Source organism: Akebia trifoliata, chromosome 3 (genome assembly GCF_017979445.1).
Source record: "Akebia trifoliata isolate Shusen 1 chromosome 3, ASM1797944v1, whole genome shotgun sequence".
NCBI lineage: Eukaryota > Viridiplantae > Streptophyta > Magnoliopsida > Ranunculales > Lardizabalaceae > Akebia > Akebia trifoliata.
Window position 1 is genome coordinate 719,739 of NC_141377.1, and position 27,961 is coordinate 747,699.

Below are 27,961 nucleotides of genomic sequence, written 5' to 3' on the forward strand. Positions count from 1 at the left end.
GTTAAGGTTCATATAGGATGGATAATGTTGGGAGCACCAGCTCAAAAACATAGTGATGTTGCAATTGAAACAAGAACCCATGTAAGAAGAGAACATTGCAACACAATAGACATTTTATTTTAAAGCTAAAATTGCTAAAGATTAACATATTTTCTGTGATTCCAAGCCTGGCTAAGGAAATGTCCTACAAAGCTGGTCAATCACTCTTGAGCTACATAAAACTGGCTTGGCGCAATCATTACCTAAGTGAGAGAGGTAGATTTGCATTTACAGATTACTCCAAAGAGACTAAACTACTTTTTCAGTGTTATTGCTACAACACCTCTCTTGTGACTCTGAGATTGAACTACATCATTCTGTGAAAACTGGCTGAATTCAAGAGTACTGCTTTGATTGCCTCGGGCACGATGTCTTGACCTTCATTGCATTGCTGAAAAAGGGAAATAAACAATATGTCTTTAGTAGATAATATTTGGTTTAACCAGTACATCAAAGATGCCAAACCCAATAGATGAATCACAATTAACACATTGTTCATGGGCTGAGCTCTTGAAAGAAAAAATTTCCTAGGGTATTTCTGTAATTTCATAGATATTATGTAAAATCCGAGTTAGGTTTTCCTGGGGTGTATAAAAGAATCTGTAACTGAGAATTTTCTCTTCATAGTGGAATCTGTGTGATCCGTGGACCTACATCAATCTCGAGGGAACCACGTAAAAATATATGTTTTTTGTGTGAGATTGATCATATGATTATTTTCTTTCTTTATTGTTCTTTGATCGATATCTCTACATCAGTGCTTGAATATCAGGGTGAGTCATAGTTGAATTGGACAGTTCTCCAAGTTGCGACAATGAGGTCATGGGTTCATCGCGGCTTGCCTAACAAAATTAACTGATCAAGAAAATTTGACTGAGAAAGATTACCTCAGCTCGGAAAACATCGAGAGTGAACCCATCGAAACAGCTGATAACGGCTTGCTGGATGTCTAGCCCAAGGTCATCAAAAGCCTTCATGGTGGAGAGCAAGAGACCCGGTCTGCGGGCGCAAATCATGTGTATATTGACAGCTCTCCCTTCTCTTACCCTCACTTCAACCTACAAGAATAGAAAAATGGACAATAGATGACTAAAGAGTTCTCTTTAACAATAATACAAAACGATCAAGGGTGCTGTCAGCCACAACAACTCAAAGCAAATAAAAAAGTGAACCAAGTAGATCTAGAATGGAGGAGAATGATGGATACTAATATAAAATTGGATGTCATATAGACAAATAGATCTCGGCTTTACACGTGATGGGTTATCCAGATTGCCCAATCCATGGACCCTACCAAAGAGATTCCAAAACTAAATGGATAATAATAATCTAATAAACACATTATAAAAAATTGGATATATTCTGGATCATCCAAACCAATGACTTTAGCAACAAAGATTCCTAGATGAGAATCATCAACTAGTCATCAATAAGCAGCTTTTTAAGGTTGCACTATCATCAACTCATAGAGTCTCGGTAAATGAGTTGAACTTAACGGACAAATAGCTGAAAATGGAAACATGTTCCCTATCCGTACAACCACAACTTGACCAAATTCGAAGACAATTGAGCGATTTAGAACTTCAGAATTTTTAAAAATAATATGCATCAAGCAGTTTCTCAAGCTATTAGATAATTTGAAACCAAAAGCCTTGGCAATAAAAATGGAAAGATGAGAGGATAAGGGAAACCATGAATTTGGTTTGGCATCATAAAGGCAACTAGATGTTTTTGTAGCAAGATAATGGAAGTTTACCCTTGCAGACTGGTTGTTTGGGCTCGGCAATGAGCTTGGGCAGAGTTCATCCTTGACACGGCAAGGTAGCGTAGGGGTAGGCAGTGTGGGCGTCAAAGGGTGGAAGCTAGTAGTAGGTGGAAGCGAAGAACCAGTTGGGGTCAACTCTAGTTCATTGTGGAGGTTCTTGATCCTTTGAAGAAGTTCATTCAGGTACTCAATCGCATCCCCCAGTATCGAAGCTCTATCCATCTGTCCAAACAACAAGATTTAATTAAACTCAAACCATAACTATAACCATTTTCTCAAGGAAAAACATAGTTGATAGACTACAAAAGCACCAATAAATGGTTGCTACTAAACAATTGCTTGATTGGCTCAAGGTTCAAGTCTGGCACTAAATTTGGTTGAATACTATGTCTGAGTTATTCAATTAAAGGAAAAAAGAGCTACAATATGAACATGCAAGTTTTCAAATACATGGTTGAAGGTTCTCAGAAAAATTGTCACCCCTTTAACTCGAATATAGACTCTCGATCGAGTGGATTCATCTGGGAAAGTTTTCAAGGAATCATTTAGGTTCTTAAGCATTATTCAAAGCTTCTTATTAGTTTTTCTCTCTACTCCCACAACATCCTTTAGTCCACATGACTCCAATTGACAAAGCTTCACACGTAAACCCTCCTTATTCATGGTGGATCACAGAGCTTTTGGTACAAAAGCTAAAGTTGAACAGGACTAAATGCTGGAATCTGCTCTAAAGAAATCTAAAACCATAACACAAAAGGGAACCCATTTCAAAGCTAGTGCCATCTACACCAAAATCAGCTATAAAACATCAATTAAATTACAAAGAATTCAAATGGAAAGAAGCTTAATTACCTTGCTAATCTTAGGCACTACAGACCTCAGCATGTAAAGCCTATCATTGAGTTTCTTCCTTCGACGTCTCTCTGCCATCAGATTTTTTGCTGGAAGGCCCTTTTTCTTCCCCTTTTGATCTCCACCACTGATGGTGCTGTTTGCATTAGAATTGGTTCCACCATTTTTTAAGTTCTCTTCAACCTTGTCATCAGAATCAGAATTCAAACCTGACCCATCAATGCTGGCCTCATCTATCTCCTCCTCGTCGCTCTTCTTCTTTGCATACTCGGCTCTGGTTGAAGCCTGGCCATAATTCGAACTCGGAAACCCTAAATCACCCCCTTTGAGAGCTGCGGCTCTCTTCTGAAACAGAGTAGGTTGAGCCCCAACAGGAGGGGTAACCTCAAGAGGCTTCAACAACTTAGACTTGTTGACGAACAAAGAATCCTCAGGACCCTCCAAACCGCCTAAAATCGGATTGAAACCTACAGTACCGCTGTTTTCAGGCAAAGACATCAAATGGGTTGTTTGAAATTGAGAATTAGAGCTCAAATCAAGAGTACCCATCTCGCCTTGTGAGCTCAAACCACTAAAACCAGTCAAAACCCCTCCTCCCCTGTTCATAGAAACAGAGAAATTCGAACTCTGGTTACTCTGCAATGGTGCGAGAAACCCCAAATCAAAATCGTTCTCAAAAGGATTGCTGCAAACGACGTTGGCGAGAGAAGACGATTGCATCAGCGAAGGGTCGAGATTGAAGCATGAAGACGGAGCACACGAGGATGAGTCGAATGGCTGTAACAGTAGATTCTCAGCTGCAGTGAGGTTCGAAGAGAAGGGAATTTCTTTGATTTGTTGGTGGCTTTGGATGGTTTGGAAGTCTTGGTGAGATGGGTTTCCATTAGTGTTCAAGTACCAGTCGTCTTCAAGCATCGATTTGAACGTAGAGAGAGAACCCATATCGTCCTTGTTCTCTCCTCCATCGTTCTTAAACCATGAAACTGTGTCTTCTTCTTCTCCATCCATCCAAACAGCACCATTAACACTCGATAGCATTTCTATTGCACCTTTTTGTTTCTGGTTTCTTCTCAACAACCAGAATTGAGACAGGAGGGTATAAAGAGAGAAGAAGAGCAGAAGAATTGCAGAGAGAGAAAAACTATAATTGCTTGGAGCGTTACAGAATACAGCCTCTGAACTATCTTCCAGGCTCCGCTGTCCTCACTCCACAGCAATATATGGTACAACGGTGGCAAAGTACAAAAATACCCTTCCCTTACCCTCACGTTTAAACTAGAATCTTAGGGCTGTTAATATTACCACCCCAATATCCTTTAAAATACACACCACAATAAAACTAAAAATAAAATAAACTATTCGTCTCACAGTAGAATTGGAGGAAGAAGAAAATGATGGAATGACACAAAGGTGACAAAAATGATGGGGTGGCGCGCAGATAACTGTAGATGCTTTTTATTTGTATCTCACGAAAAAGCATCTACGGTAATATGCACGACACCACGAGTTTTTGTCACCTTTGTATCACTCCAGCATAACTAAAAAAAAAGGATTAGTGATAATCTTACGCTCCTTTTTTAGACACTTTTATACGCTCCTTGATATGGCAGTTATAGAATCTTTAATCTTTTTCATATATCTCGAGGCAAATGATCTACGATTCTGTGATGGGAGGCATCTGAATAAAAGAGCATCATATTATCACAACTCAAAAAAAGAGACATCAATAAAACAAAAGTAACAAAATCTGAAGAAAAATGTTGAACTCACTCCCTACTGCATTGCATTGGACACTCAGTTAACGTGCCAATGTGCATAGAACCATTGATTTTTTTCTTTATATCTCTAGGGAAAAAATCAATGATTCTAAAAACATTGCCATGTCAGGTGAGTGTCGTGCGTGATGCCATAGGGAGTCAATTCAGAACAACTTAAATATGAAACACATGACATTAGTAATGTGGAGGCAATTCCCAAGGGATTTTGGTGATAATTAGAGATATCGAATATTTTCAAACTGATGATTCAATTTTGAAATATCTAAATGTATATTATCAAAACACCCTCATCTTCAATCTTATGACTGGAAGAAAAAAAGAAAACTCAAACTCGTTGCCCCCTACCCTTTGCAATATACACCCCACTTAAAAAAAAAACTTCGTGGGTCTTTTTGGTGACCTCTTGTCAAACTCATTTATAACATTTGGCATAGAGCGAGGGGAATGAGTGTCGATCGAAAAAATTACCCTTGATTTTTTTCCATAGAGGCATGATCTTCAATCTTTAAGATATAATTTTTTTTTTCCTCGCTAAGCTTGTCTTCAATCCATGGCTTTCAATATCTTGCGATTTATTTTTTATTTTTTATTTTTTTATTTTTATTTTTCTTTCAAAAACCCGGCCTTCAATCTTTTCAAAGTTATATCATATTATTGAGGTTTGATGGTTGAGGGAGATAGGCTATGTCATTTGATGACAAAAGTTTAAAATATATATTAATTTGAAAGAAGATTGAGGATTTTGTAGGTGGGGTGTGGGGATTCTCATCATTTCAATCATTTTACATTAAATAGAGAGAGCTGCTATTGCCGCACCAACTTTTACTAATGCCACATCAATTCCTACGTAAATTACCAAAGAATTGCACATAGTTGGCGTGGCTTGTAAAAGTTGGTGTGGCAATAGTGACTCCCTAAATAAATAATGTGGTTGCATATTATTTATTTTAAATTATAAATTCGCTATTTTATAATAGAATAATGTGTGGTTAATATGTTATTCAATTGAGGTACATTCATAATATGATGTTGTGGTAATATAACAACACAAATGTCTTCTCTTAGAGAGAAAGTGATGTTGGATTGATACCATTTAAGTTCCTTTCACTTGAGCCAAACCTTCCATGGCATGATTACATTTTTGGCATTTTTCCTCAAAATAAAATAAACGGCTTTTGTGTGAGCTGTGGAGATTGTCCTTTCTCAGACAAAGAGAACAAGAAAAACCCTACCAAATATTTGATGGCTCTTTGTAAGAAAAAATGAGTTTCTTACAACTTTTAACTTACGAAGTTATATAATGTTGATGTCTATTATTAGTAACTTGCGTTAGTGGGAACGCTTTTAGAAATGAAGATATTTTATTCTCTAGGTCTTATATTAAAAGAGTTGTGATTTTGACACACGCCCCATTACAGAACCGTAGATCATTTGCCTCGGGATACATAAGAATTTTTTTGTGATTATGCATATCTTATGACAAATAATCTACGATTTTGTGATGTAGGGGGCATTAGAAAATCATTACACATATAAAAATTGTGGTAAAATAAATGAAATTAATGTTTATGTGAATTGTATAATTTACTTGGTGTTAATAATGCCTGTAAATTTTGATGGATGGGGGAAGGAAAAGTCACTACCATCTACTCAATAATCAACGATTTGTTTGAATAAATCTATATGTGGAAGCATTGGGCTTGCATCTCTAATCACACATTAATATAGGTTTGAACAATATGAATTTGATTTTTGCTAAGAGTATTTTATATAAAGTGACATGTTTCTTCACTATTAGAGAGATTTACTAGGCAAACCTATTTGTGGCATTTTATCATAAATGTTCCCTTACTTTATCAAGTTTGTCATGGATGAAATCTTACTTCATCATTCAAGTTATTGTGACTAACTTTCTGAGATTAAAATTCATCGGTGATTTTTTTTTTCTCTTTCTTCAAAGTTTTTAGAATTTTGTCTTTTATTACCCTGTAGCATCAGATCATGTTTTTTGATGCCACAAATTAAGTGATGCAGCTAGGGTCCACTCCAAGGTTTGTTGAGTAACAAATTAACCGTATCAATTTGAATTTTATGATGTAGATCCCCATTCCAAGGTTTGTTGATTGGAACATTAGTTGAAGAGATTGGATAGGAATCAACAAACTGGAACTATGGAAATAGAAATGTTAAGAGTCCAAGGATTCTAGGATAAGTAGAATCAAAATTGAATATGTTGAATGTAAATTTGACAATAACATCCAAGAAGAAGAATATCTAATAAATTCTGATAAGTTAAAAATATCTTAAAGGAATCAATTTTACCATATTAAGTCTACTATACGTAAGGATGGAATGATCGATGAAGATAATACTCATAAAGTCAAAGTTGGATGACTAAAGTGGAGGTGTGTTTTTGGAGTATTATGCGACAGCACATCAATCAAACTAAAAGAAAAATTTATTATAGGGTGCATGCTATCTATGCTTTATGGAGTTAAATATTGGATTGTCAAAAAACATCATGTAAATAAATTGAGTATAACAGAGATAACGATAATGGGGGGAAAGTTTACGAAACATAAAATTAATAATGTGGGAATAACTTTAATAGATGATAAATCGAGTTATTTAAGATATTTTGAGCATAGTTGATAGATTATAAGTTTATAATCCTAGTTAAAAGAAATACTAAACTAATTTATTTATATTTTTTGATTTTTTTAATTATTTAGGATGACTTTAATTATAAACTACTTTAGAAAATATCATAACCATCACATACATTGTAATTGCTTATCCCTATCTTGCTCATGAAAAAATAAATAAAAATAAAAACCAAAACATTGTGACTTATTGTTGTCAAGTGAAGTGGCTTTCTCGATTAAAGAAAAAGATATAGCAGTTGTTTAATCACAAATCCAATGATTAATTGAGATTCATTTTCTGGAAAAATATCTTCCAGACATATGTTATTGGAATATGTATAAATCCTGACTGTCGGATTTTGTACTTGTTCACATTGTCAAGATCATGTGTTTTCTCACAAGTCATTTTTCACGAGACATTGTACCCTACCCTATTAATATATATCATTTGAATCTAGAGCTAGAAATACCTCATTTCGTTTTGTTTCCATTCTAAATTTAGAATCTTTCCATGATGTTTTTTCATATTCTCCTTCCCTTATCACATGATGAGTGGGTGCGAAGAAGGAAAGGTCAAACTCTTCCGCTTAATGGGAATGAATAATGATGAAATGACAAGTTGAGGTGTCCTAGGCACCCCCACCTAAAAAGAAGTTTTAGGTTTGTAGGTTTCCCTTTCCCCCTTTGTAGAGTGGTGTACCACCAAAAATCGGGCTTAAAATTCTCGTTTAACCAACAAACAAACCACTAATGATTGTTGATCATAATTATTATCAAAAAATTTCCATTCAAATTCAAATTTCACATGGAGGAGTGCGCATTTTTATGTTGGGTGGTTTTTCGTGGAGTCGTGCTACACTGCATATATTGGACACTAGGTCCAACATTGAGTCGACCTCGTAGTGCACAAATAGCCATAGATTTATTTTCTCAAGATACCAATTAGAAAATCAACTGTTCTCTATGCACTGCTAAGTCAACTCATTGTTGGACCCAGTGTCCAACGCATGCAGTAAAGCAATTTCCTTTTTCATGCAATCCACACGACTTATGTAAAATCGAAAGGTATTCAAGTCAAGAAACAAAATAGAGTGATTCTATTGTCACACCAACTTTGCTAACACCACCCCAAAGAAATAATACACATTTTGGAGTGGCGTTAGAAAAAGTTGGTGCGGCAATAGAAACTCTCATTTATCATTCAACATTTGTCTTTTTTAAAAAAAAGTTAAATTAAATAGATTATTGTAAGAGTGAGAGAGATGCGGTACATTGAATGAAAAAGCGACAGGAGTACAAGAGATATGGAATAAATTGGAAGAAGGAAACAAGCCAAGTTTCTCGTGAATCCTCACCTAATTCCCAAGTGTTACTTTGCAATCCACCACTTGTCACCCCACAATCTCATTCAAACCTAACATCTCAACCTCAAATTGAGCACCTTTTAAGTTTCTCTCTCAAAATTTACCATTCTGAGCTGACTGTCACTTCAGTTGCGCGTGCCCCACGGTTCTACTTAAATTTCCGAGTCGTCCTCTTTTTTATTAAGTGACGTGGATTTCATTATTACATTCAATTATACACGTGGCATGCATGCATGTCATGGGAACTTCAAACATTGAATAATTCAAACATAAGATTGTAACAAAAATCATGCATTCAACTTGTAGATTTTTTAAAAAAAATTTCTTTCTAATATTTTTCAGATGTGGAGATCGTTGGCTTACTTTGCAGGCAAGGGCAGAGCCAGGATTTTCTTGTAGTGGGGGCAAATTATGATTAGTTGTATAGTTGAAGAACTTGAAGATGAATGATTTTAACGAGAAATTTATAAATTTTTTGTTAGAAGTTGAAGAAAATAATATTTAGATAATTTCCAATTAGTATATGAGAAGGCCGAAGGCCTGGTCAAGGGGCAATGTCATCAACAACAAAATTGAAGGGTGTGGACAAAAATTGGAGGGAGGTGAGGGTGTGGGGGTAGATGGGAAAAGCAATGAGGGAGTGAAAACAAATGGGACATGTAATTAGTTAAAAATATAGGGTGTCTTAAAGTTCTGTAGGGGCAATTGCTCCCACCAACTCCTTACTAGTTCTACCTTGTTTGCACGGTCTTCCTATCATTATTATTATTTTTTTTAAATTGAAAACTAGACTCACAATGCTCAGCTAGTCAACTTGAAAACTCATGAGATAACTTGGATGTATCAAATTAAAGGGTTTGTTAACTTGTGCCCTAAGAGCACACGTTAAAGTGCATTGAATACACATTGCGATTTGATCTTTGTATCAAAATTGCCAATATTTTTTTTCTTTTATTATTAATGTATGCCTTAAGGGTAAAAGTTAAAGTGCAATAAATATACTTTAGAAATTGAAATTTAATGGTATTTTGGTATATAAAAAATTTAAGGGCATTTTCAATATAAAATCCAATTTTCAAAGTGCGTTTACTGTACTTTAATGGGATGTCCTAACATGTTGGCAAAATCCTACCAAAAAAAAAAAATCTAAATATTTATTCTCGAGGTGTATTTAATGTGTACGAAAATTGATCTTTGTAGCAAAATTGCCCTAATTTTTTTTGTCTTTTACCAAAATAAAAAATCCAAATGCTTATTCGCAAGGTTTATTTAATGCACTTTAATGTGTACCCTAAGGACACACATTAACAAAATCTAAATTAAAATATTAAATGGTTTAATTAAAAGAACATATTTTAGGAACACCTCTTGTTAAGTTGGTGATATTAGGTTTACCTCCTTGCAAATTGCAAAATTAAGTTTACCCCCTTTACCATAATTGAAGGTTGCTTTTTTTTTTTTTGATTTTAGGAACACCTCATGAAATTTTGATTTTTTTTCTTTCAATTTTAGTAATTTAAGTAATTGAAGAGTATTTTGAAAAAAACTAATAAAAATTTCATTGTCAAATGATCGAAAAATGTGACATTGACGTACGATAAGGGGTAAACCTAATCTTACATTTTGCAAGGGGGTAAATCTAATATCACCAATTTAACAAAGGGTATTTCTAAAATACCATTAGGTGTTCCTATAGGATTGGAAAAATGTCTACGTGTTACGTATTAGTTGGAGTTTAAAATACATCAAACTCTAAACCAAGCCATTTTCTACATGGCACACAACTCGTTGTGTTTAATCTCCGATTAAAATGTGCTATGTACCAAGCCAATCATTTTCTATTGGCACGCAGTCCAATGTGTTTAATCTTTGATTAAAATGTGTTATATACCAAGCCGTTTTCTATATGGCACGTAGATACGTAGTCTGATGTGTTTAATCTTCGATTAAAATGTGCCATGTACCAAGCCAACCATTTTCTATATGACACGCAGTCTAATGTGTTTAACCTCCAATTAAAATATGCCATATAGACACCCTATGTTGTATAGGAATGAAAAACAATTCTAGATCGTGATTCTAATTAAAATGCCCGTCTTCAATACATAATCAAGTACTTTGATTTTCTTCCCAAAATCAATAATCTTCCACAATGGAACATTAGTTTGTGGGTACTATAATTAATCTGTGCTTGTACCATGGACATTGACCCTCAGTGACATGGTCGAATTCATCAAGGTTGAAATCAGCTATGCTTTGTAATTGTAAAGACTTCATTGAAGGGGTATGCAACTCAAGGATGACTAAAAGATCTTAAGTGATCAACAAATATTTATGAGTTGTGCATCAAGAATGCACCTCATATTGCACATCTCGACGTGAAAGTGTCTAGGAACCATAAGTGTTTTTATTGAATTTTCAGCATTGTTCAATGTTTAGTAGCTTTATGTTTGTAATGCTTGATTAGTAATTAAGAATATGTGGTTCAAACATACACATTACCTTTTAATGGAGGAAGTCAAGGGCTGCCCCTGCAAAGGAAATTTATTTGATCTTTGTAGACTTTGCATTTATAATTGCAAATCTCTCTCTCTCCCTCTCTAAGAATACTTGGAACTAGAAACCTAATTCCTAAGAATCTTAGGACGAGCTTGGATGTTAGCACCCAAATTAAACTAATTCGTGCTTAAAAGTACCCCTTTATTGCAAGAGTCGTGAAAAATATGACTCACTAGGTGGCATACTCAAATGACTTCATGATGTGATAAGTTCAGTTATCATAGATCTGAATGCCTCGGGATACACGATTGCACTTCTCCAAAAAAAAAAGTGTATCACAGGCGAATCATGCATCCCAAGGTGTATAGATCTACGATTCCCGAACTTGTCCACAGCATGGAGTCATTTGAGTATGCCACCTGATGAGTCATATTATTAGGACTCTTATTGCAATTTGGAATGAAAGACCTTTGTAGCGAAGGAATTATTTATGGGACTCACTAGTTGCATACCATCTAGTATTGGTTGCACTCCATCACTAAAAAATATTTCACCATTTATGAAAGGGCCTTGTTAACATGTGCCCTTAGGGCACACATTAAAGTGCACTAAATACACTTTGAAAATGGTATTTTGATAAAATATATATATATATATATATTTAAAGGCATTTTTGGTAAAAAAATTCAATTTTCAAAATGTATTTATTGCACTTTAACGTGTGCCCTTATGAAAATACTCTAAAAACAAAATTTTACATTCTTCTTCTTTTTCTTGAAAATCAAAGAGGAACCACAACACCAAAAGCTTCAAAATGCTAGAATGACACAAATGGAGACACAAAAGTAACAAAAATGATGCGGTGGCGCGCACATAACCATAGATGCTTTTTACTCGTATCTTGTGAAAAAAGCATCTACAATAATGTGCGCGACCCCACATCATTTTGTTATCTTTGTGTCTCCGTTTGTGTCATCCCAGCACTACTCTAGACTTTAGATTCAATTTCAAAGTTTCATGATTTACAAGTAGGGTAAAATTTATAGCAACTCCTAGTAATGAGTGATGGAATCATTTTTCTGTTACAAACCACTTTCCCATTTAATAAGCCAAATTACTTTTCCTTTCTCGCTTCAACCAACCAAAGAGATGCAATTTCAAATTAATTAGTTTAGATGAAAAAAATGTTTTAAAGACCATAAAACTTAATGTGGTATCTCATGTGCAACCATAAATATTGCATGACAACCCATGTGGGATTTGCGTGATCTTTGGGGAGAGCTTGCTTGTTGGTTTCCATTTTCATCTCAAGACGCCCAAACTCTATGCTTCAATCAGATAACTTTGTCTGTATCATTTCTTCAATTTACATATATTTTGAAATTGAGGTGTCTAGACCTCTTAAAGCATCTAATTAAGCTTTATACACCTGTAACCCCCATCCCCGCAATCAAAAAAATAAAAAACATGCATCAAGTAATTTTTAGGATAAATCCTTGAAGGTAGCTCCTAAGGGGGTGATTCGAACTCAATGTCTCCACTTCCTGAAGTGTGGTCTTGCCCATCTCATTTCAAGTTATAATAGGTCTTGGTATCGTTAGTCCACCTAGGCTCTTGTACTGAGGAATACAACTTGTCTTGAATCATCTTAATAATCATTAGCTTTGGAATTGGTCTGACTTTCTCTTGTTCCAAAAAAAACTTGTCTTGAATCATCTCAATAATCATTAGCTTTGGAATTGGTTTGACTTTCTCTTGTTCTCAAAAAGCATCTTAAATTATAATTTATGCATCCCTTCTTTCCTTTTTTAATACACAAATTTCACATTTTTGTATATATGAAGTTAATATTTTGAATAAATTTTTTAATTTTTTTTTAACAAGGTGATTCCTGTGATAATGGGCCAGTCATGGGACCATTGGGACCCAAAGACCAACCTTATCCACAAGACTAATCCTCTGACCGCATAGCAACCCACCTTGTCACGTGAAGCCATTAAGTAGCCACCTTTATGGTGGAGGGGCTATATAGATTCGAAGTCACGACCCGGGGAGCACACCCAATCGCTTCTTACCATCTCAGTTAGACCCCGGTGGGTAATTTTTTAAAACTTCGCCAAACTAGAATCCACTGCAAATCTTTGTAAAGTACCACAAAATAAAAATTATAGGAAGTAATAAAACTGTGGACTGCAAAATTTTACTATGCAAACCTTTGTGAAAGGTTCTCCTTGGAAGACAAAAGGAAAATCCAAAAGATGAGCGATGAGCCATAGGTATCAGCACTCAAAACGTAAATTCATTCTAAGAGTTATGTTTAGAACATTCCTACTAGCCTTACTAATTAAGTAAGGATTTTACCGTCACTAGGGGTTTTTGGGCTCACCTTGTGGCTCTAAAAACATGATTCGATGCTTTAGTGTTGTAGAGGACAAAATTTTATGAACTTTGAAAAAAAAAATTATTTTTCACATTTGAATTTGAATTTTATGTTTGGTAATTATGTGGAAGTTAGATTGCCCTCCATTTTCAATAACTTAGATCAAGTTCAAAAGAAATTGTTTTAGATTTTTTTAATCTGAGTTTTTGATAGGAACTTAGAGGGCTGAGGTGTTGGATTGCTGATGTGGTAATCTATTTGAGCAAAACGACCCCTAGTAATGCTTAAAATCTTACTAAGTTAGTGAGGAAAATATTTCTCTTTTTTAAACAAAGAAAAAAAGAAAAAAAAGAAGGAAAATGTATTTTAGGTTATGAATTATGACCGTTGGATTCAAATGAATTGAAACGATGAGAGAGTCTGAGATGGGTCCCACATCACTTCCTAGTTCACTAGACCCTTGGTACCGTCTCCAGTAGATAAAGAGAAGAAAAAGTGGAGAAGAGACGAAAGCATGGATAATTATCCTCCACATTCCTCCAACTTCATTTGAAAGGTATTTCCCCAAAACTGAACAAACCCTAACATCTCTCTCTCTCTCTCTCTGTGTTTCGCTGATACTGGTATTATCTCCAATCGATTATCTGGTTTTTCAGGAATTGAATTTAGGTTTTTGATTTCTTTCGTATCGATTCTCCTTTGTTTTGTTCCTTGATTTTAGGTCATAATTCTTCTATTTTGTTGGTGTATTTTTCCCCCCAATTTTTTTTGGTTCATGTTAGAAAGCTTGTTTATTTGGTTCTAGATTTGAAGATCGTTTGGTTGGAATAGGTGTTTGGGTTCGTGTCTAGAGATAGAGAATGGCAATGGATGTAACATACTAGTTTAGAAAAGTTGTAATTTTGGTTTATTTCTCTAAAATATAATGGATTTTCTTGATTATAAATCAATGCTTTAGCTCACAAGTTATCCATAAATCTTATATTTCTCTCAGGTATAAGTGTGTTTTCTGCACAATATTTAGGAGAAGTCTTTGATGGTGATTATGATATAGTGTCTTTGCTGCCTTGAGTAGTTTTGTTACAGATGTTTTTTTTTTCTCCCTCCTACCAATATTAGGTTAGATTTTACAGTTCTCATGTTTTGGTTTTATCGTGAAAATCGACAAGAAATAGCAAACTCACATAGTAAAATAAAGAAGAAAATACAAACACGGGGATTTACGAGGTTCGACTTTTTACGGTCCTTAGATTTATGATGTTTATAGGGCAATTCCTTTCATTGGGTTACAATGTGGTATAAATAAATCAATCTCGTGGGTTTAGAAACCAAAAATCCTGTACAAAGAAGATGGTACAATTGGATTCACCCCGTGGCCCCGATTACTGTCCCCAATGGATGACATCGAGGCCACCTTTTTGGGGTATGTGTGCAGCTCCAGGGCTTAAGTGGTTGGATATGGTGGCTTATGGGAATATTTTAACCTTCTTTCCCATGATTCCAAAGTCACCCAAAAGCTTTTGTTGGCAGCAATAGTGTCAGTGATTTTAAATCATCCATTGATGCTAATTTGTGAGATATTATGTGATTGAAGACTGTCCTTTTCTTAATCAGTAATATGAATGTGTCAACTTTGCTAAGTTGGTTATAATCTATGAGTGTTGATACCATGAGTCCACATCTTGGATTCAGAACCTGCATTCACCTACTAATAACCAACCACCAACCCACTACAAGAGAAAAGAGAGTGAAAAAGGAAAGAAAATAAACCAAAAACCAAAAGATCCAAGGCCAAACAAGAAGCCCCCTGATTAACTACATAGCACACAAAGAACCCCACTTAAACACAAAATCCTCAAAGGAAGTTAATGTTTTCAAAAAAAAAAAAAATGTTTTCAAAAAAAAAAAAAAAAAACCACTTGTTTTCAAAATAAAAAAATAAAAATCTTAGTTAATAATATGCTAGAACCTTCTTGTAAGCCATCACGGACTGAAAACAAACTTCTATTATCTAGTTTGTAAATAGTAAGTTAATGTTTGTGTTATCTGAGCCTACTCTGTTAGTTATTATTATTTTTTTTCTTTCACATTATCACAGTGACCATCTCCTTTTATTTAAAAGTGTAACTTCTTGTGCTACTTTGCACTCTCTGCTGAGTAAAATGCCCGGTGAATCTGTACTATCTGCAGGTTGTATTAAATTTATAGATATTGTTGATCAGTATCTAGTCTGCGGGAATCATGGCTAGGGTTCTGGTTCACTCAACAAACCTCCCCGCTGCAGTCGCTAGTGGAAATCGTGGTCAACTCCGAGGATCTGGAAAAAACAAGACTGTGAAAATGATGGTCAATGTCCAAGCACTGCAACCGGGAATACGGGGTTTCTCAGGATTGCGAGGATCCAATGCTTTAGATACAATGTTAAAGTCTGGGCTTGATTTCCATTCAAAGGTTGCCGCTGCAATCTCTGTGCCACGTGGAAGGGCAAGCCGAGGTGTGGCTAAGGCTATGTTTGAGCGCTTCACGGAAAAGGCCATCAAAGTTATTATGCTTGCACAAGAGGAAGCAAGAAGATTAGGACACAATTTTGTTGGTACAGAACAAATTCTATTGGGTCTTATTGGTGAAGGCACTGGAATTGCTGCGAAAGTACTTAAATCCATGGGAATAAATCTGAAGGATGCTCGTGTCGAAGTGGAGAAGATCATTGGGAGGGGAAGTGGATTTGTTGCTGTGGAGATACCTTTTACTCCTCGTGCAAAGCGTGTTTTGGAACTTTCATTGGAGGAAGCCCGCCAACTTGGTAAGTTTTGAATTTTCTAATTATTTATTCATTGTTGATCTACTTGTTTGTACTCGTTGGTTTTCTTTTCAAATAAAAGAAACATGCTCTGACTGTATTCATCTTTGTTAATTTCTTTTTCACTATTTTTATCTTATCCATTCAAAAAGCTCCCTCTTATTTCTTGTCATAAGTTTTTCTGATACTATCTTCAATGTTGCCTTGCCACTTTTGATTTTCAAGTTTTTTGCTGTGCCAACATGACACAACATGATCATGGCACAACAAGACACACCTAGGCACTGTCGATACATATGATAGCATCAGTTTTCACCATTTTTTTTCCCTCAAATGAATTAACATCAAGAATATGAATCATGTACTCTAGTAACTTCGGTAGCTGTGTGACTTCAACTTTCCTTCGTGTGCCACAAATGACTAGAATACCACCTTATATGTAGAGTGTTTAAATTCCTCTTCTCTTGAGATATAACTATGCATTCTATAATTGAATATATTTGTACCACATAGAAGATCTGTTGTACCACAAATTAATATTTGTGTAGCGGTGCCACTGTGTTAAGAATTTCCAGAGTTCTGGGTACTTTGGACACCTTGGCCTTTGCCACCCATGCCACAGGTCAAGGTTACATTGGTCGTCTCATTAAAAGGGAAAAAGCATTAGATAATACGTAATATGTTTCCCTGTATTCAGTAACCTTTGTCTTCTATATTTGCATGGGGAGATCTTGTTGATTCTCGTTGAGTGTTTCAGGTCATAATTATATTGGGTCTGAGCACCTGCTCCTAGGACTGCTTCGTGAGGGGGAAGGTGTAGCAGCCCGTGTGCTTGAAAACCTTGGTGCCGATCCAAGCAACATTCGTACACAGGCAAGTTTGTAATATGCCATTGTCCTTGTTATGTTTTCCTTCCAATTTTTCACTTAAGACTTGCCATGCCTCTGATCCAAAATGAATATTCATCACCATGATTGTTTTGAATTTCATTGGTGCAACCAGGTTATCCGAATGGTTGGAGAGAGCACAGAAGCTGTTGGTGCTGGAGTTGGAGGAGGCAGCAGTGGCAATAAAACACCTACACTTGAGGAGTATGGTACCAACCTGACAAAATTGGCAGAGGAGGTATATGCATTCACTTTACTCATCTAATGTCAACAGCAACAGAAACTAAAAGCCAGTATCTAAGCATGTTTTCTCTGCTTGACAGGGTAAGCTGGATCCAGTTGTTGGAAGGCAACCACAAATAGAACGTGTGACTCAAATTTTGGGTAGGCGGACAAAGAATAATCCCTGCCTCATCGGAGAACCTGGTGTGGGGAAAACTGCAATAGCAGAAGGACTCGCTCAACGAATTGCTAATGGTGATGTTCCAGAAACAATTGAGGGAAAGAAGGTGAGAATAATATTATTTGACTATTTTGATTAACTTAAACAGGTACACAGCTTTTGTCAAGCTTGTATATTTGTTGTCAGACATGGGGTTCCTTGAAAACCTAGGTTGCCAGCACATGAATAAGTAAAAAGTTACTTGCAATTCATGCAAGTGTAAAATAGATAATATGTGGACATGCCTCTAAACTTTACAATTAATACAAAAACAATGCCAAAAAATGAAAGACAAATGATTTTTTCCTAGGTGTTACTTAATGTAGTTAGTCAAAGCTGAGTTGTTAATCAAGATCTGATAACTAAAATTATACTATAGAGCTTCTACCGCCTCCCTTTGCTAAAATTTCCAAGATTCATTACTTCTTTTCCACATGTCAGATTCTATCTCAAAGTTCTGTTCATGCAATTCAGGTCATTACCCTGGATATGGGTCTTCTTGTTGCTGGTACAAAATATCGTGGAGAGTTTGAAGAAAGGTTAAAGAAACTGATGGAGGAAATTAAACAAAGCGATGATATAATACTCTTTATTGATGAGGTGCACACATTAATTGGGGCAGGTGCAGCAGAGGGTGCAATAGATGCTGCAAACATCTTGAAACCAGCCCTTGCAAGAGGTGAACTGCAGGTAACTTAGCATCAACAGTTGCACTTGTCACTTACTCATCAGTCATCACAGAACAACTTCAGTTTTCGATTCTTATGAACAGTTTCCACTTGACTGACGGGCATTTTTCTTAACACGATGTGCTTTTGATGCAGGGCTGTGAATTTTACCCTAGGATGATTACTTTGTGATCATACTGAATTAACATAAGCAATGCAAATATAAATCAATAGTTCATACATTAATGAATATGCAAGAGAATCCAAGCGATAATTAAAATAGTCCTAAGGTTCATCACAATTCCACAGTAATAGTTATTCAAGTACTAACAATAGGTTCTAACGGATGACAAGCCTTCCTCTAGTCTAAGGTTTCAGTTAGATGCTCAAAACAGATTTCTAAGCTCAATTTTAATGTAAAAATAGCCAAATAAGTGGTGCTGATTTATGGGGGCAGAAGGTAATAACGTTTGGAGAAATTGTAGGTTAAAAAAAACGGAAGGTGATTAGGGTTTTGGGCGGTAAGGAATGATGTGGTTTGAGTAAGGAAGGGTTAGATTTGGTTTTTATGTGTATTTGGGTTAGGTTTCAACGGAGAAGAGAATGTCGATGGGGTTTTGGTTTATAGAATGGATTGGGTAGGATTTATGGATGTTTTAGAGGTTCAAAACATAAATTTAATAGAGAAAGTGAGAACGAAGATGTTGAGAAAAAAAAAATAATACCACTTCGATTGAGAAATCGATAGAGAAAACAAATGTTACCTTGGACTCACTTTAAAATGGCCTCACACCACACCATTAATGGGAATATTAAAGCTTCAATCTTAATTTTATTCACCATTGAAGAAAATTACAGTAAGAAGCAAGTATCTATAATGTTCTCTAAACCCTAAATCCAATCTCAACCATCCAACTAAAATAAGGAGATTCAATGGTTGTAAATAAACTGAAACAACTTAAATAAAATAAAAGCAAAAATACCATCTATGTCCCAATCCGTAATTTTATTTCCCTTGAATTTTTAGCTAATGAAAATTCATTAAAAAATCAATACAAAATTATCAAATTGCCCCTAAACACCTATACTAACACCATAAACTAATAAAACATGAAAATAACCTCAAATACTCATCCTAAACGCTAAAATAGACCCATGAACATAAATTAAATAAAAACATTTAATATGATGACCCAATAAGATTCCAACGGTGCTCATCCATAAACTTCACGTTCATAATCCATCCATCCACAATGAATCTAAGTGTTATTTTCTCCTTTGGAACACTCTGAAGGGTATGCCTGTGATGTCCTCATCAGCTTCCCACCTATATGTCTGGATTATCATGAATCATTTAGTTATGTTTTAGAAACCAAATGTGATGAGTGGGTAACCTGGGCAGCACTCATTTTATCAGCTGAAGAAGCAGTTAGTTTAGTGTATATTTTTAGCTCTGGTTGGTGTCTTTAAAATTTTCTGGGTAATTTGCTCAAGGATAAATGGACTAGAGCTCCCAGGCTATTTTTGAATTCACTTATCATTGCTAAGCTTGACTTTTAACTCTAGGGTATTATTGGTTATAATTATTAGACAGGCTCAAGGCATTCTAACATTCATTCTTTTCTAGGGCTGAAAGTTTAACTTTTAAGCTTCTCAAGCACTAGAAACCATATTTTCCTTCTTTATCCTTTTTCTTCCCCATGGCCTTAAAATTATCCCAAACGACGCATAAGTTTTTCTAAAATTTTCTGCTTATATATTTCTGATCTATTCATGATGGTTCTCGAGTATCTGTAGTAATGCTTTTGGGTTTTTTTTTCCAGCTTTTTTCATTATTGAACTCATGGAAATGATCATGAGCACTATGTAAGATAAGATTCTGTGCTTCACTAGTTTGCATGGTTTTCTTGTCTCATTTAATTATATGTTTTTTTTAATCTCCTGATTTATCTTCCTGTTTATTATATGATGTCAATTCAGAATTTGTTTGAACTCCCAAAAACTTTTAGGACTGCAATCATCTAGGGAGAAATATGCTTTATTCAACTCTAATTTTGGTTAGCATGGTTAATTTGAGTCAATGTTCCTCAATCTCACTTTCAATCAATATGATAGAAAAGGGTTTGTAAGTCATCCCTTAAGTGTTAAAGTCGGTGATTTTTATTTGGTGCAGTGTATTGGGGCCACAACACTAGATGAATACAGGAAGCATATTGAGAAAGACCCAGCTTTGGAAAGACGATTCCAGCCAGTAAAAGTTCCCGAACCATCTGTTGATGAAACAATACAGATTTTGAAAGGGCTTCGAGAGCGATATGAGATTCACCACAAGCTTCGTTATACAGATGAAGCCTTAGTTGCTGCTGCACAGTTGTCATACCAGTATATAAGGTTTGTGATGTTTAATCATCATTTCATATCCAGTGGTCAACTCTATCCTGGCTTTCTGATTGCTCAATGTGAACAAAACTGCATCAAACCAGAAATTTTTGAATTTATAAACGGAAAGAAAATTTTGTTTTACATCTCTAAATATGTGATCATTAGCCAAATCAAACCTTTGGGAGAAGGCTTCTTGACCATTTGAAATAATATGTTAGTCACAACTCACATGATTAGGATAATCAAATCTGTCTTTGTTTCTTTTAATGTAAGAGGTCTGGGATCCATTAAAGAGGTGGTCTGCTCTTTCGTACACATTTACTTTGATGGGTCTCTTATAGTCTATAAACCATAATCTATGTAAGAAAGACACAGATATACTTGTTTCATTAGTTTATATATCTTTATCATATTAGGTGTTCTTATATCTATTGCTCTTATGGACATTTCTATACTCCAGTGACCGCTTTCTCCCCGACAAAGCTATTGACTTGGTTGACGAGGCTGGTTCTCGTGTTCGACTTCGTAATGCACAAGTATGTACTCGTGTTCCAATCAACCATACCTGCCTTAGAACAATAGACTTTTTTGCTTGAGTATGTAATTTATGTGGGTTACATTCTCTATCCCATGCAGCTCCCAGAGGAAGCTAGAGAACTTGAAAAAGAGCTCAGACAGATCACAAAGGAGAAAAATGAAGCTGTTCGCAGCCAGGACTTCGAGAAAGTACTTTCAAATTTCTTCTTCTTTACAACAATTGAATTTATACCAATATGGGTTTAGGAAACGAATTGTTTTGTGAATCTTTTCCACAAAGCAGCTGAACCCAAATAATATAGTTACCTAAAAGTCTGAAAAAGTAAATGTCCAGTATGTTTTCATGCCAAAAGTATACTCATCTTTTAGAAATTTCCCTTCATAGCCCCATTTACTTGTAGAAATGTTCAGCAACAATTTGTACCCAGTAGGCTTACAATGCAGAATACTTGACAGGCTGGGGAATTGAGGGATAGAGAAATGGACCTCAAGGCGCAAATCACAAATCTTGTTGACAAGGGCAAAGAAAAAAGCAAGGCTGAGAGCGAGGCAAGTGATACAGGTCCTATTGTGACAGAAGTTGACATACAACACATTGTCTCTTCATGGACTGGGATTCCCGTTGAAAAAGTCTCGAGTGATGAGTCTGATCGCCTCCTCAAGATGGAAGAAACGCTCCACAAGAGGATCATTGGTCAGGACGAAGCTGTCAAAGCAATCAGCCGTGCCATTCGCCGTGCCCGTGTTGGACTCAAGAACCCTAACCGTCCAATTGCCAGCTTCATATTCTCTGGACCAACTGGTGTGGGAAAGTCTGAGCTGGCAAAGGCTCTGGCCGCCTACTACTTTGGTTCTGAGGAAGCCATGATCCGGCTTGATATGAGTGAGTTCATGGAGAGGCATACAGTCTCCAAGCTCATTGGATCACCTCCTGGTTACGTTGGTTACACCGAAGGTGGTCAACTTACTGAAGCTGTTCGACGTCGTCCTTACACTGTTGTCCTCTTTGACGAGATAGAGAAAGCTCACCCTGATGTCTTCAACATGATGCTTCAGATTCTCGAAGATGGAAGGTTAACAGATAGCAAAGGCAGGACAGTAGATTTCAAGAACACACTCCTGATAATGACGTCCAATGTTGGAAGCAGTGTCATCGAAAAGGGCGGCCGTCGGATTGGATTTGATCTTGATTTCGACGAGAAGGACAGCAGTTACAACCGGATTAAGAGCCTTGTGACAGAAGAATTGAAACAATATTTCAGACCAGAGTTCCTGAACAGGCTTGATGAGATGATTGTTTTCCGACAGTTGACGAAGTTGGAGGTTAAGGAGATCGCGGACATAATGTTGAAGGAGGTGTTTGAGAGGTTGAAGGTTAAGGAGATAGAGCTTCAAGTGACCGAAAGGTTCAGAGACAGGGTGGTTGACGAAGGGTACAGCCCGAGCTATGGGGCAAGACCGTTGAGGAGGGCGATAATGAGGCTTTTGGAGGACAGCATGGCTGAGAAGATGCTGGCAGGAGAGATAAAGGAGGGAGATTCGGTTATTGTGGACGTCGATGGTGATGGAAATGTGACCGTACTCAACGGTAGTAGTGGTGCTCCTGAGCCATTGACCCCTGCAGTGCCTGTGTAAACCTTGGCCTCTTCTCTCATCTGATCACCACCAACTAATATCTTGTCTGTACTTCTTTCTTATATTGAAAAAGGTATGAATTATCGTCTGTTTTTCAAATAAGAGTGTCGTAGTCGGGTCAGTCGTTCGTATTTGTCACACCACCACAGGTGCAAGCAATTTTAGCAATTTTTAAGGGCTGGAGGATGCTATTGAGTAGTGCAAGTGTTTCTTTTCCTTGAAAAGGACAGAAATTAGAAGAGTGGATAACCTGATGGGTTCATTTCTTCTATGGTTGCCTTGAAACAGTGATTAATAACCTTTTCTTCTATGTAACTTAGTAATTTTCAAGAAGTCCCACTATTATCAGTTATAAAGAGGGTTTATATCTAAAGCTTTATGATGCTGAGGACTCATTTTTCCTTCTTGATTAAAAGAAGAGATGGTAGTCAGGGCCTTAGTGACCAGATTGCGGAGCGGGAGCAGGAACAGGAGTGTGAAAGTGCCAAGTTGAAAGTATCGAAAGGTGTAGAGCACCTCCAAAGTGTTATTTTTGAGTTATATATATTGCATATTCAACTATCAATTTTACCATTGTATGTTACATTTGTTTTAATTAATCCATCGTTACTACATGCGTTCTCTTGCAAAAACAAAAAAAAAAATATTGTAATTAAAATTAATAACTTTCAGTAAAATAAACACACTTTATGAATAAATTCTATACATGGCTCTACCATGGTACATAGTTGTTATATTTTCACATGTTCTACATCTATTGCTTGATTGTATTTTTATTTTTTAGATTATTTATATAACTTAACTATATCATTGTTGTTATTATGCTATTCGCCACTCGCCACCTCCAATTAGTTACGACAAAATAATTCTTGATTCATATAAGTATTATTAATTAAATAATCAATATATGCTTTAATGATTGAAGCTTCTTCTATTTTGAAGAATTATAATTAATTTTATAATTATAATAATATTTTAATTTTTTTAAAGACTAATGATAAAATAACGCATTGACACATACACAGTTCACATGGTAAGTGCACAGAACTATATAGTTCTGTGCACTTACCACATCACCATTGTTGTGTGCACTTGCCACATCAACCACATAAGTGATATAATGCGTTGTTTGATCACCACTCATTTTTTAGTCATTACAATATCATTGTCTCTACTCTCTAATTGTATTACTCGGTAATAATTCATTATAACATTTAATTTTGAGGGCATACCTTATTAATAGCTATTTAAGAAATAAAAATAATAATTAATATGAAGGATGAAATGAGATTCTTTATGTGCTCGAGTTTCAACATTTTGAGAAGGGTTCCATTTTTCGTGAGAGCTGGGATTGAAGAATGATTCGTTCCGAAAGCGCCAGAGTGAGGTTTGAGAGCGTGAGTTGCACCTCTAACAAAAGGATTGGATCACTAAAATTTGGACTTTAGAGTGCTTGCCATGCTTTTTGACCTTATTTTGAAGTAGAGAACTTTTATTAACGCACCAACTTTTACTTATAACACCAATTACATATAAACATCCCCTAATTTCAAAAAGAATGGTGTGTTATAAGTAAAAATTGGTGTGCCAATAGAATCTCTCTTAGGAGTCCTTTAATGGATTAGTCTCAGTTACAACGTTGAAAACTGTCAATGACATTCTTCTTTCTAGAGATCTTTACAAAGTTGCTGCAAATCAAAGTTCCCCCCTTACATCAACAAACAAATGCATTTTTTTTCTATGATTAATCATTGATTTATTAAGAAATACGACGACAAACTTTACTTAAACTCAATCTTTATTTCTATGCGACCAATCGGTATATATTAGAAGGATTCTGGTAGAGGCTGGCCTGCCACAAATGCCTTGAACAACACCAAAGATCTCTCTGGCTGAGAAAATGGAGCTTCATGGGAAGCTCCTCTAATGGTGGCAAATGAAAGAATATTACCATATATTTGAGTCCATCCACCAACCTGACAAAAAAAAAAACCCATAAAGCCTCCTTAGCAGATTAAACCTTCCAAATAACAATTAATGGATTCTGGATGAATCTTGAATTTTGTTTCTGTGTTTGTCTCATGGTTTTAAAACTCATTTGGATGTCTCATCTCGTCCGTGACCGAGACCGAGTCGTCTCGGACGAGTTTTCCAATACGGTTGAGGCGTCTCGTTCAACAATGAGAAAAATGAACATTGGGTTTTAAATCTCGTCCGATACATTGACTTGTCCGTCCATCTCATTGCTGGGCGATACGTCTCGGTCTCAGACGAAGTTTTGAAACCATGGTTTGGCTTAACATTGCATGAGTTATATTATCAAGAAGACACTTACTTGCTTCCCCTCAAACCAAACTCTGTAAGGTACAGTTATGTTCAGTCCTAATGCTTTCGCTAGCCCATGAACGAGTGTCCGACTCCCAGTTAATGGGATAACAGAATCTTGATCTCCACTGTGATAAAAAACCAATATACAATCAACTTTGAAGACTAAGATTGAATCATCCGATCTACCGACGTAAACGAGATTTGAGTCTGAGTAGGAATTCACCTATAAACCAATACTGGGATTCCAGCTTTGACAATTGAGCCAACAACAGAGATTGTTGGTGTCTCCACATTGAGCACTTGATAATCGAGGACACTGTGATTAATCCATTAGAAAAAATAATTCAACTCAATTGACAAAATTATAAATGTTCAAGAAAACCCAGAATCACACACACATACATCTATGATTGAATTGTTCTTCTAATATCACAATTGAGTTTAACTTTCTTAATAAAAATCAAAATTTTCTAGAATTTGATTCAAGAAAAACTTGAAACTTATCAAGATGCCATTTTCTTTGAATAAGCCCAGGTGACGATCTTGCACCATTAGTAAAGAACCAACAAGTAATGTCATTCAGACAATCCTAACTATCCAATTTGTTGCACAATTTAATCTCATATGGTTCTTATATTTTTTGGGTCATGGGCAAGAATGAGTAGGATTATCAATTTGGCATGATTTTGCACATGAGCTTTACGTGAGGGCGGGCAGCTTATCGACCTGACTGTCTGGATCAAAAACACAATGGCATGAATACCTATTCGATGGTACAAGTTTCATCTACTTTCATAGATTTGAGGGAAGGGAAGTACTTGCTACAAACTGCCCATCTCTTGACTCCTACAAGACGGGCATGGAGAGCCTTCTGCACATCGACCCGGTTCAAATAATTTACCGTTTCATCCTCCACGCATACATCGATGCTCTCGGTAACTTTCTATGGAATTGAAAGAACCAGAATTAAGTACTTAAAATTGAAAAACAAGAAAATGGAAGGAATATAATGATCATTAGTTAAATTTACCTGGGGACTGATAATCTTGGATTGCGAATACACTGATTGTATACATACATCGAGAGTCACGTCATATTTGTCTACAAATCTGCTTGTTTCTTTGCTCACTTGGCTCATTACTGCCGAACAAACAGGAGACACGGAACTTCTATAGTACTGACTCACGAATCGGGAGTAGTTACAAGCAGAGGTGAAAATTCTGTATGTGGAGTCTGATATCAATCCATGGGACCAAAAGTACTCTGCCCTCGAATTGAAGTCTGTCTTGAATTCTAAAACTGGGTTACCTAACTGAAATGGAAGAAAATGTAATTCAGCTCCAACAATATCAAGAAAATTTGAAAAAAAAAAAAAAATATGGAAGAATTTTTTTTAAAAATTTTATACTACGTACAGCAATTCCTTTAAGATTAAACAACTTATTCTTCTTGTTAAATTGAATCATTAGCTCTGCGAGTTGCGGAATGTAATGACCTGTTATAACAAGAAAATTGACAATTAGAATTTTTTTTTTCTTCATCTAAATCAATCCAAAATGTTAAAAGTAGTTAGAAAAATCAGAAGACCTGCATAGCTTTCCCCTGTTAAGAACAGTTCACTATGCTTGTATTGTGGAAACTTAATGAACCACTGTTGCAAGAACTTAATATTGTCCCTGGCTTAAGAAAAGAAAGTCAAAAGAAAGTTTCAAAACTCAATTGTAATCCAAGTAAGATAAATTGAACCCATTAGGCCATTATAGCTAGGAATCATGTTGGGAGATTCTTGAGAACCTTAAACAGTAAAGTTAAATTGAATTTGAATCCAACGTAATTGTATTTCAAATGAAGAACAAAATGAATTAGAGATCCATATATTTCATTTAATAAAAACTTGCCTGTTATCTTGTCATCTACAGAGATATATGATGAGGTATCAGTGGAATAAGAAAACCCAACTCCTATTGGTGTTTCCAAGTACAACATATTTGCTTCTGCAAATCGAAGGAACATTAAAAAAAGAAAATCAGTTTTTTTTTTTGGGTTGATCTTCAAAAACCCATTATGTACAAAAGTAAGAGAAAAAGAGAAAATCTTTTGATGGGTACCTCTGTTCCAGCTATACTCATTCCTCACCAAAACCTTTCCACTTGGTCTAAAAGGCCCATTTTCAGAAAATGCCCCAACACCCAAAGAAGAGCAACCAGGACCTATGTAAGAAAAGAAAAAACTTTCAAAACAACAGAGAGAGAGAGAGAGAGAGAGAGAGAGAGAGAGAGAGAGAGAGAGAGAGAGACCTCCATTTAACCAGAGAACAAGAGGCTTTGAGGTTGGATCTATCTCTGCTTCAACAAGATAGTAAAACAGAGCTCTCTGTTTCTTGTCATCTACAGTAACATAGCCAGAAAACTGTTGGAAGCTGACATGGGGTTGGCCAGGCAACTGAGTAATCTTGTCTGATAGAGAAAGAGATGACTCTGCTTCCATGAAAAAGCATAGATGAAGCAGTGCTGCAGCCATTGTCATGGTTTTCCATGATACATAATGCATGATTTCAGGAGGGAAGATTGATGGAAACTTGGAGCAGACAAGTATGAGAGAGAGAGAGAGAGATCTAAGGTTAGTATTACAAAATGAGGGGTGAGGGAAGCTTAAATAAAGGGTAACTTTGTTTTTTTTAATGGGTTACTCAGTTGACCAGACTTTGAGTGTGAAAATGAATGAAAAGGGTGAAAATACAAGAACAATAAATGGTAACAAAATCTGTGTGATAATTATACAGAACTTTCATCTCCACACCAACTTTTATTTATTGCATACTTATATAAATTAAATTATTTTGTGAGGGGGTGAGTGTACCTTTTGAGTTTTTTCACCAGAGTACCTTACCTCTTAATACGATGTACCTAGTCCCCCATCTCTCTCTCCTTTTTTTTATTTTTATTTTTTTTATTTGTGAT

General features: G+C 35.9%; 3 protein-coding genes across 5 annotated transcripts; 1 reads left to right on the plus strand and 2 right to left on the minus strand.

The window, feature by feature from the left end:
• Window positions 1-27: 27 nt before the first annotated feature.
• LOC147405334 (transcription factor ICE1-like) lies at window positions 28-3,856 on the minus strand. Its single transcript, XM_086433079.1, has 4 exons — window positions 2,657-3,856; window positions 1,796-2,026; window positions 927-1,097; window positions 28-430 (listed from the first exon to the last, which is right to left on the minus strand). Exons 1-4 carry the CDS (start codon window positions 3,692-3,694, stop codon window positions 347-349), a joined length of 1,524 nt encoding a protein of 507 aa, XP_086289205.1. The 5' UTR covers window positions 3,695-3,856; the 3' UTR covers window positions 28-346.
• A 9,874-nt stretch (window positions 3,857-13,730) lies between these two features.
• On the plus strand, window positions 13,731-23,006 carry CLPC1 (CLPC homolog 1). Of its 2 annotated transcripts, none has more exons than XM_086433082.1 (10): window positions 13,731-13,878; window positions 15,513-16,125; window positions 16,880-16,995; window positions 17,125-17,247; window positions 17,333-17,518; window positions 17,926-18,141; window positions 20,293-20,510; window positions 20,962-21,037; window positions 21,138-21,227; window positions 21,495-23,006. In XM_086433082.1, exons 2-10 carry the CDS (start codon window positions 15,564-15,566, stop codon window positions 22,671-22,673), a joined length of 2,766 nt encoding a protein of 921 aa, XP_086289208.1. In that variant the 5' UTR covers window positions 13,731-13,878; window positions 15,513-15,563; the 3' UTR covers window positions 22,674-23,006. The 2 variants fall into 2 exon arrangements, with proteins under 2 accessions (XP_086289208.1, XP_086289207.1); XM_086433081.1 differs by having other exon boundaries at window positions 13,833-13,945.
• Window positions 23,007-24,312: 1,306 nt separating this feature from the next.
• LOC147405336 (serine carboxypeptidase-like 45) lies at window positions 24,313-27,651 on the minus strand. Of its 2 annotated transcripts, none has more exons than XM_086433084.1 (10): window positions 27,299-27,651; window positions 27,110-27,211; window positions 26,896-26,995; window positions 26,589-26,677; window positions 26,417-26,496; window positions 26,032-26,313; window positions 25,820-25,944; window positions 25,225-25,317; window positions 25,009-25,126; window positions 24,313-24,649 (listed from the first exon to the last, which is right to left on the minus strand). In XM_086433084.1, exons 1-10 carry the CDS (start codon window positions 27,549-27,551, stop codon window positions 24,500-24,502), a joined length of 1,392 nt encoding a protein of 463 aa, XP_086289210.1. In that variant the 5' UTR covers window positions 27,552-27,651; the 3' UTR covers window positions 24,313-24,499. The 2 variants fall into 2 exon arrangements, with proteins under 2 accessions (XP_086289210.1, XP_086289209.1); XM_086433083.1 differs by having other exon boundaries at window positions 26,589-26,681; window positions 26,900-26,995; window positions 27,299-27,649.
• Between the last annotated feature and the right edge of the window lie 310 nt (window positions 27,652-27,961).

What these genes read in the sequence shown, in the direction of transcription:
- LOC147405334 (XM_086433079.1), bottom strand. Translation starts at nt 3,694, where the DNA reads ATGCTATCGAGTGTTAATGGTGCTGTTTGGATGGATGGAGAAGAAGAA. An exon ending in TAGTGCCTAAGATTAGCAAG is followed by an intron (nt 2,027 to 2,656) that starts GTAATTAAGCTT and finishes TTGTTTGGACAG; the next exon opens with ATGGATAGAGCTTCGATACT. An exon ending in CAAACAACCAGTCTGCAAGG is followed by an intron (nt 1,098 to 1,795) that starts GTAAACTTCCAT and finishes CTATTCTTGTAG; the next exon opens with GTTGAAGTGAGGGTAAGAGA.
- CLPC1 (XM_086433082.1), top strand. Translation starts at nt 15,564, where the DNA reads ATGGCTAGGGTTCTGGTTCACTCAACAAACCTCCCCGCTGCAGTCGCT. An exon ending in TTCGACTTCGTAATGCACAA is followed by an intron (nt 21,038 to 21,137) that starts GTATGTACTCGT and finishes TATCCCATGCAG; the next exon opens with CTCCCAGAGGAAGCTAGAGA. An exon ending in GCAGCCAGGACTTCGAGAAA is followed by an intron (nt 21,228 to 21,494) that starts GTACTTTCAAAT and finishes AATACTTGACAG; the next exon opens with GCTGGGGAATTGAGGGATAG.
- LOC147405336 (XM_086433084.1), bottom strand. Translation starts at nt 27,551, where the DNA reads ATGCATTATGTATCATGGAAAACCATGACAATGGCTGCAGCACTGCTT. An exon ending in TGAGTATAGCTGGAACAGAG is followed by an intron (nt 26,996 to 27,109) that starts GTACCCATCAAA and finishes TTCGATTTGCAG; the next exon opens with AAGCAAATATGTTGTACTTG. An exon ending in ATCCCAGTATTGGTTTATAG is followed by an intron (nt 25,127 to 25,224) that starts GTGAATTCCTAC and finishes TTTTTATCACAG; the next exon opens with TGGAGATCAAGATTCTGTTA.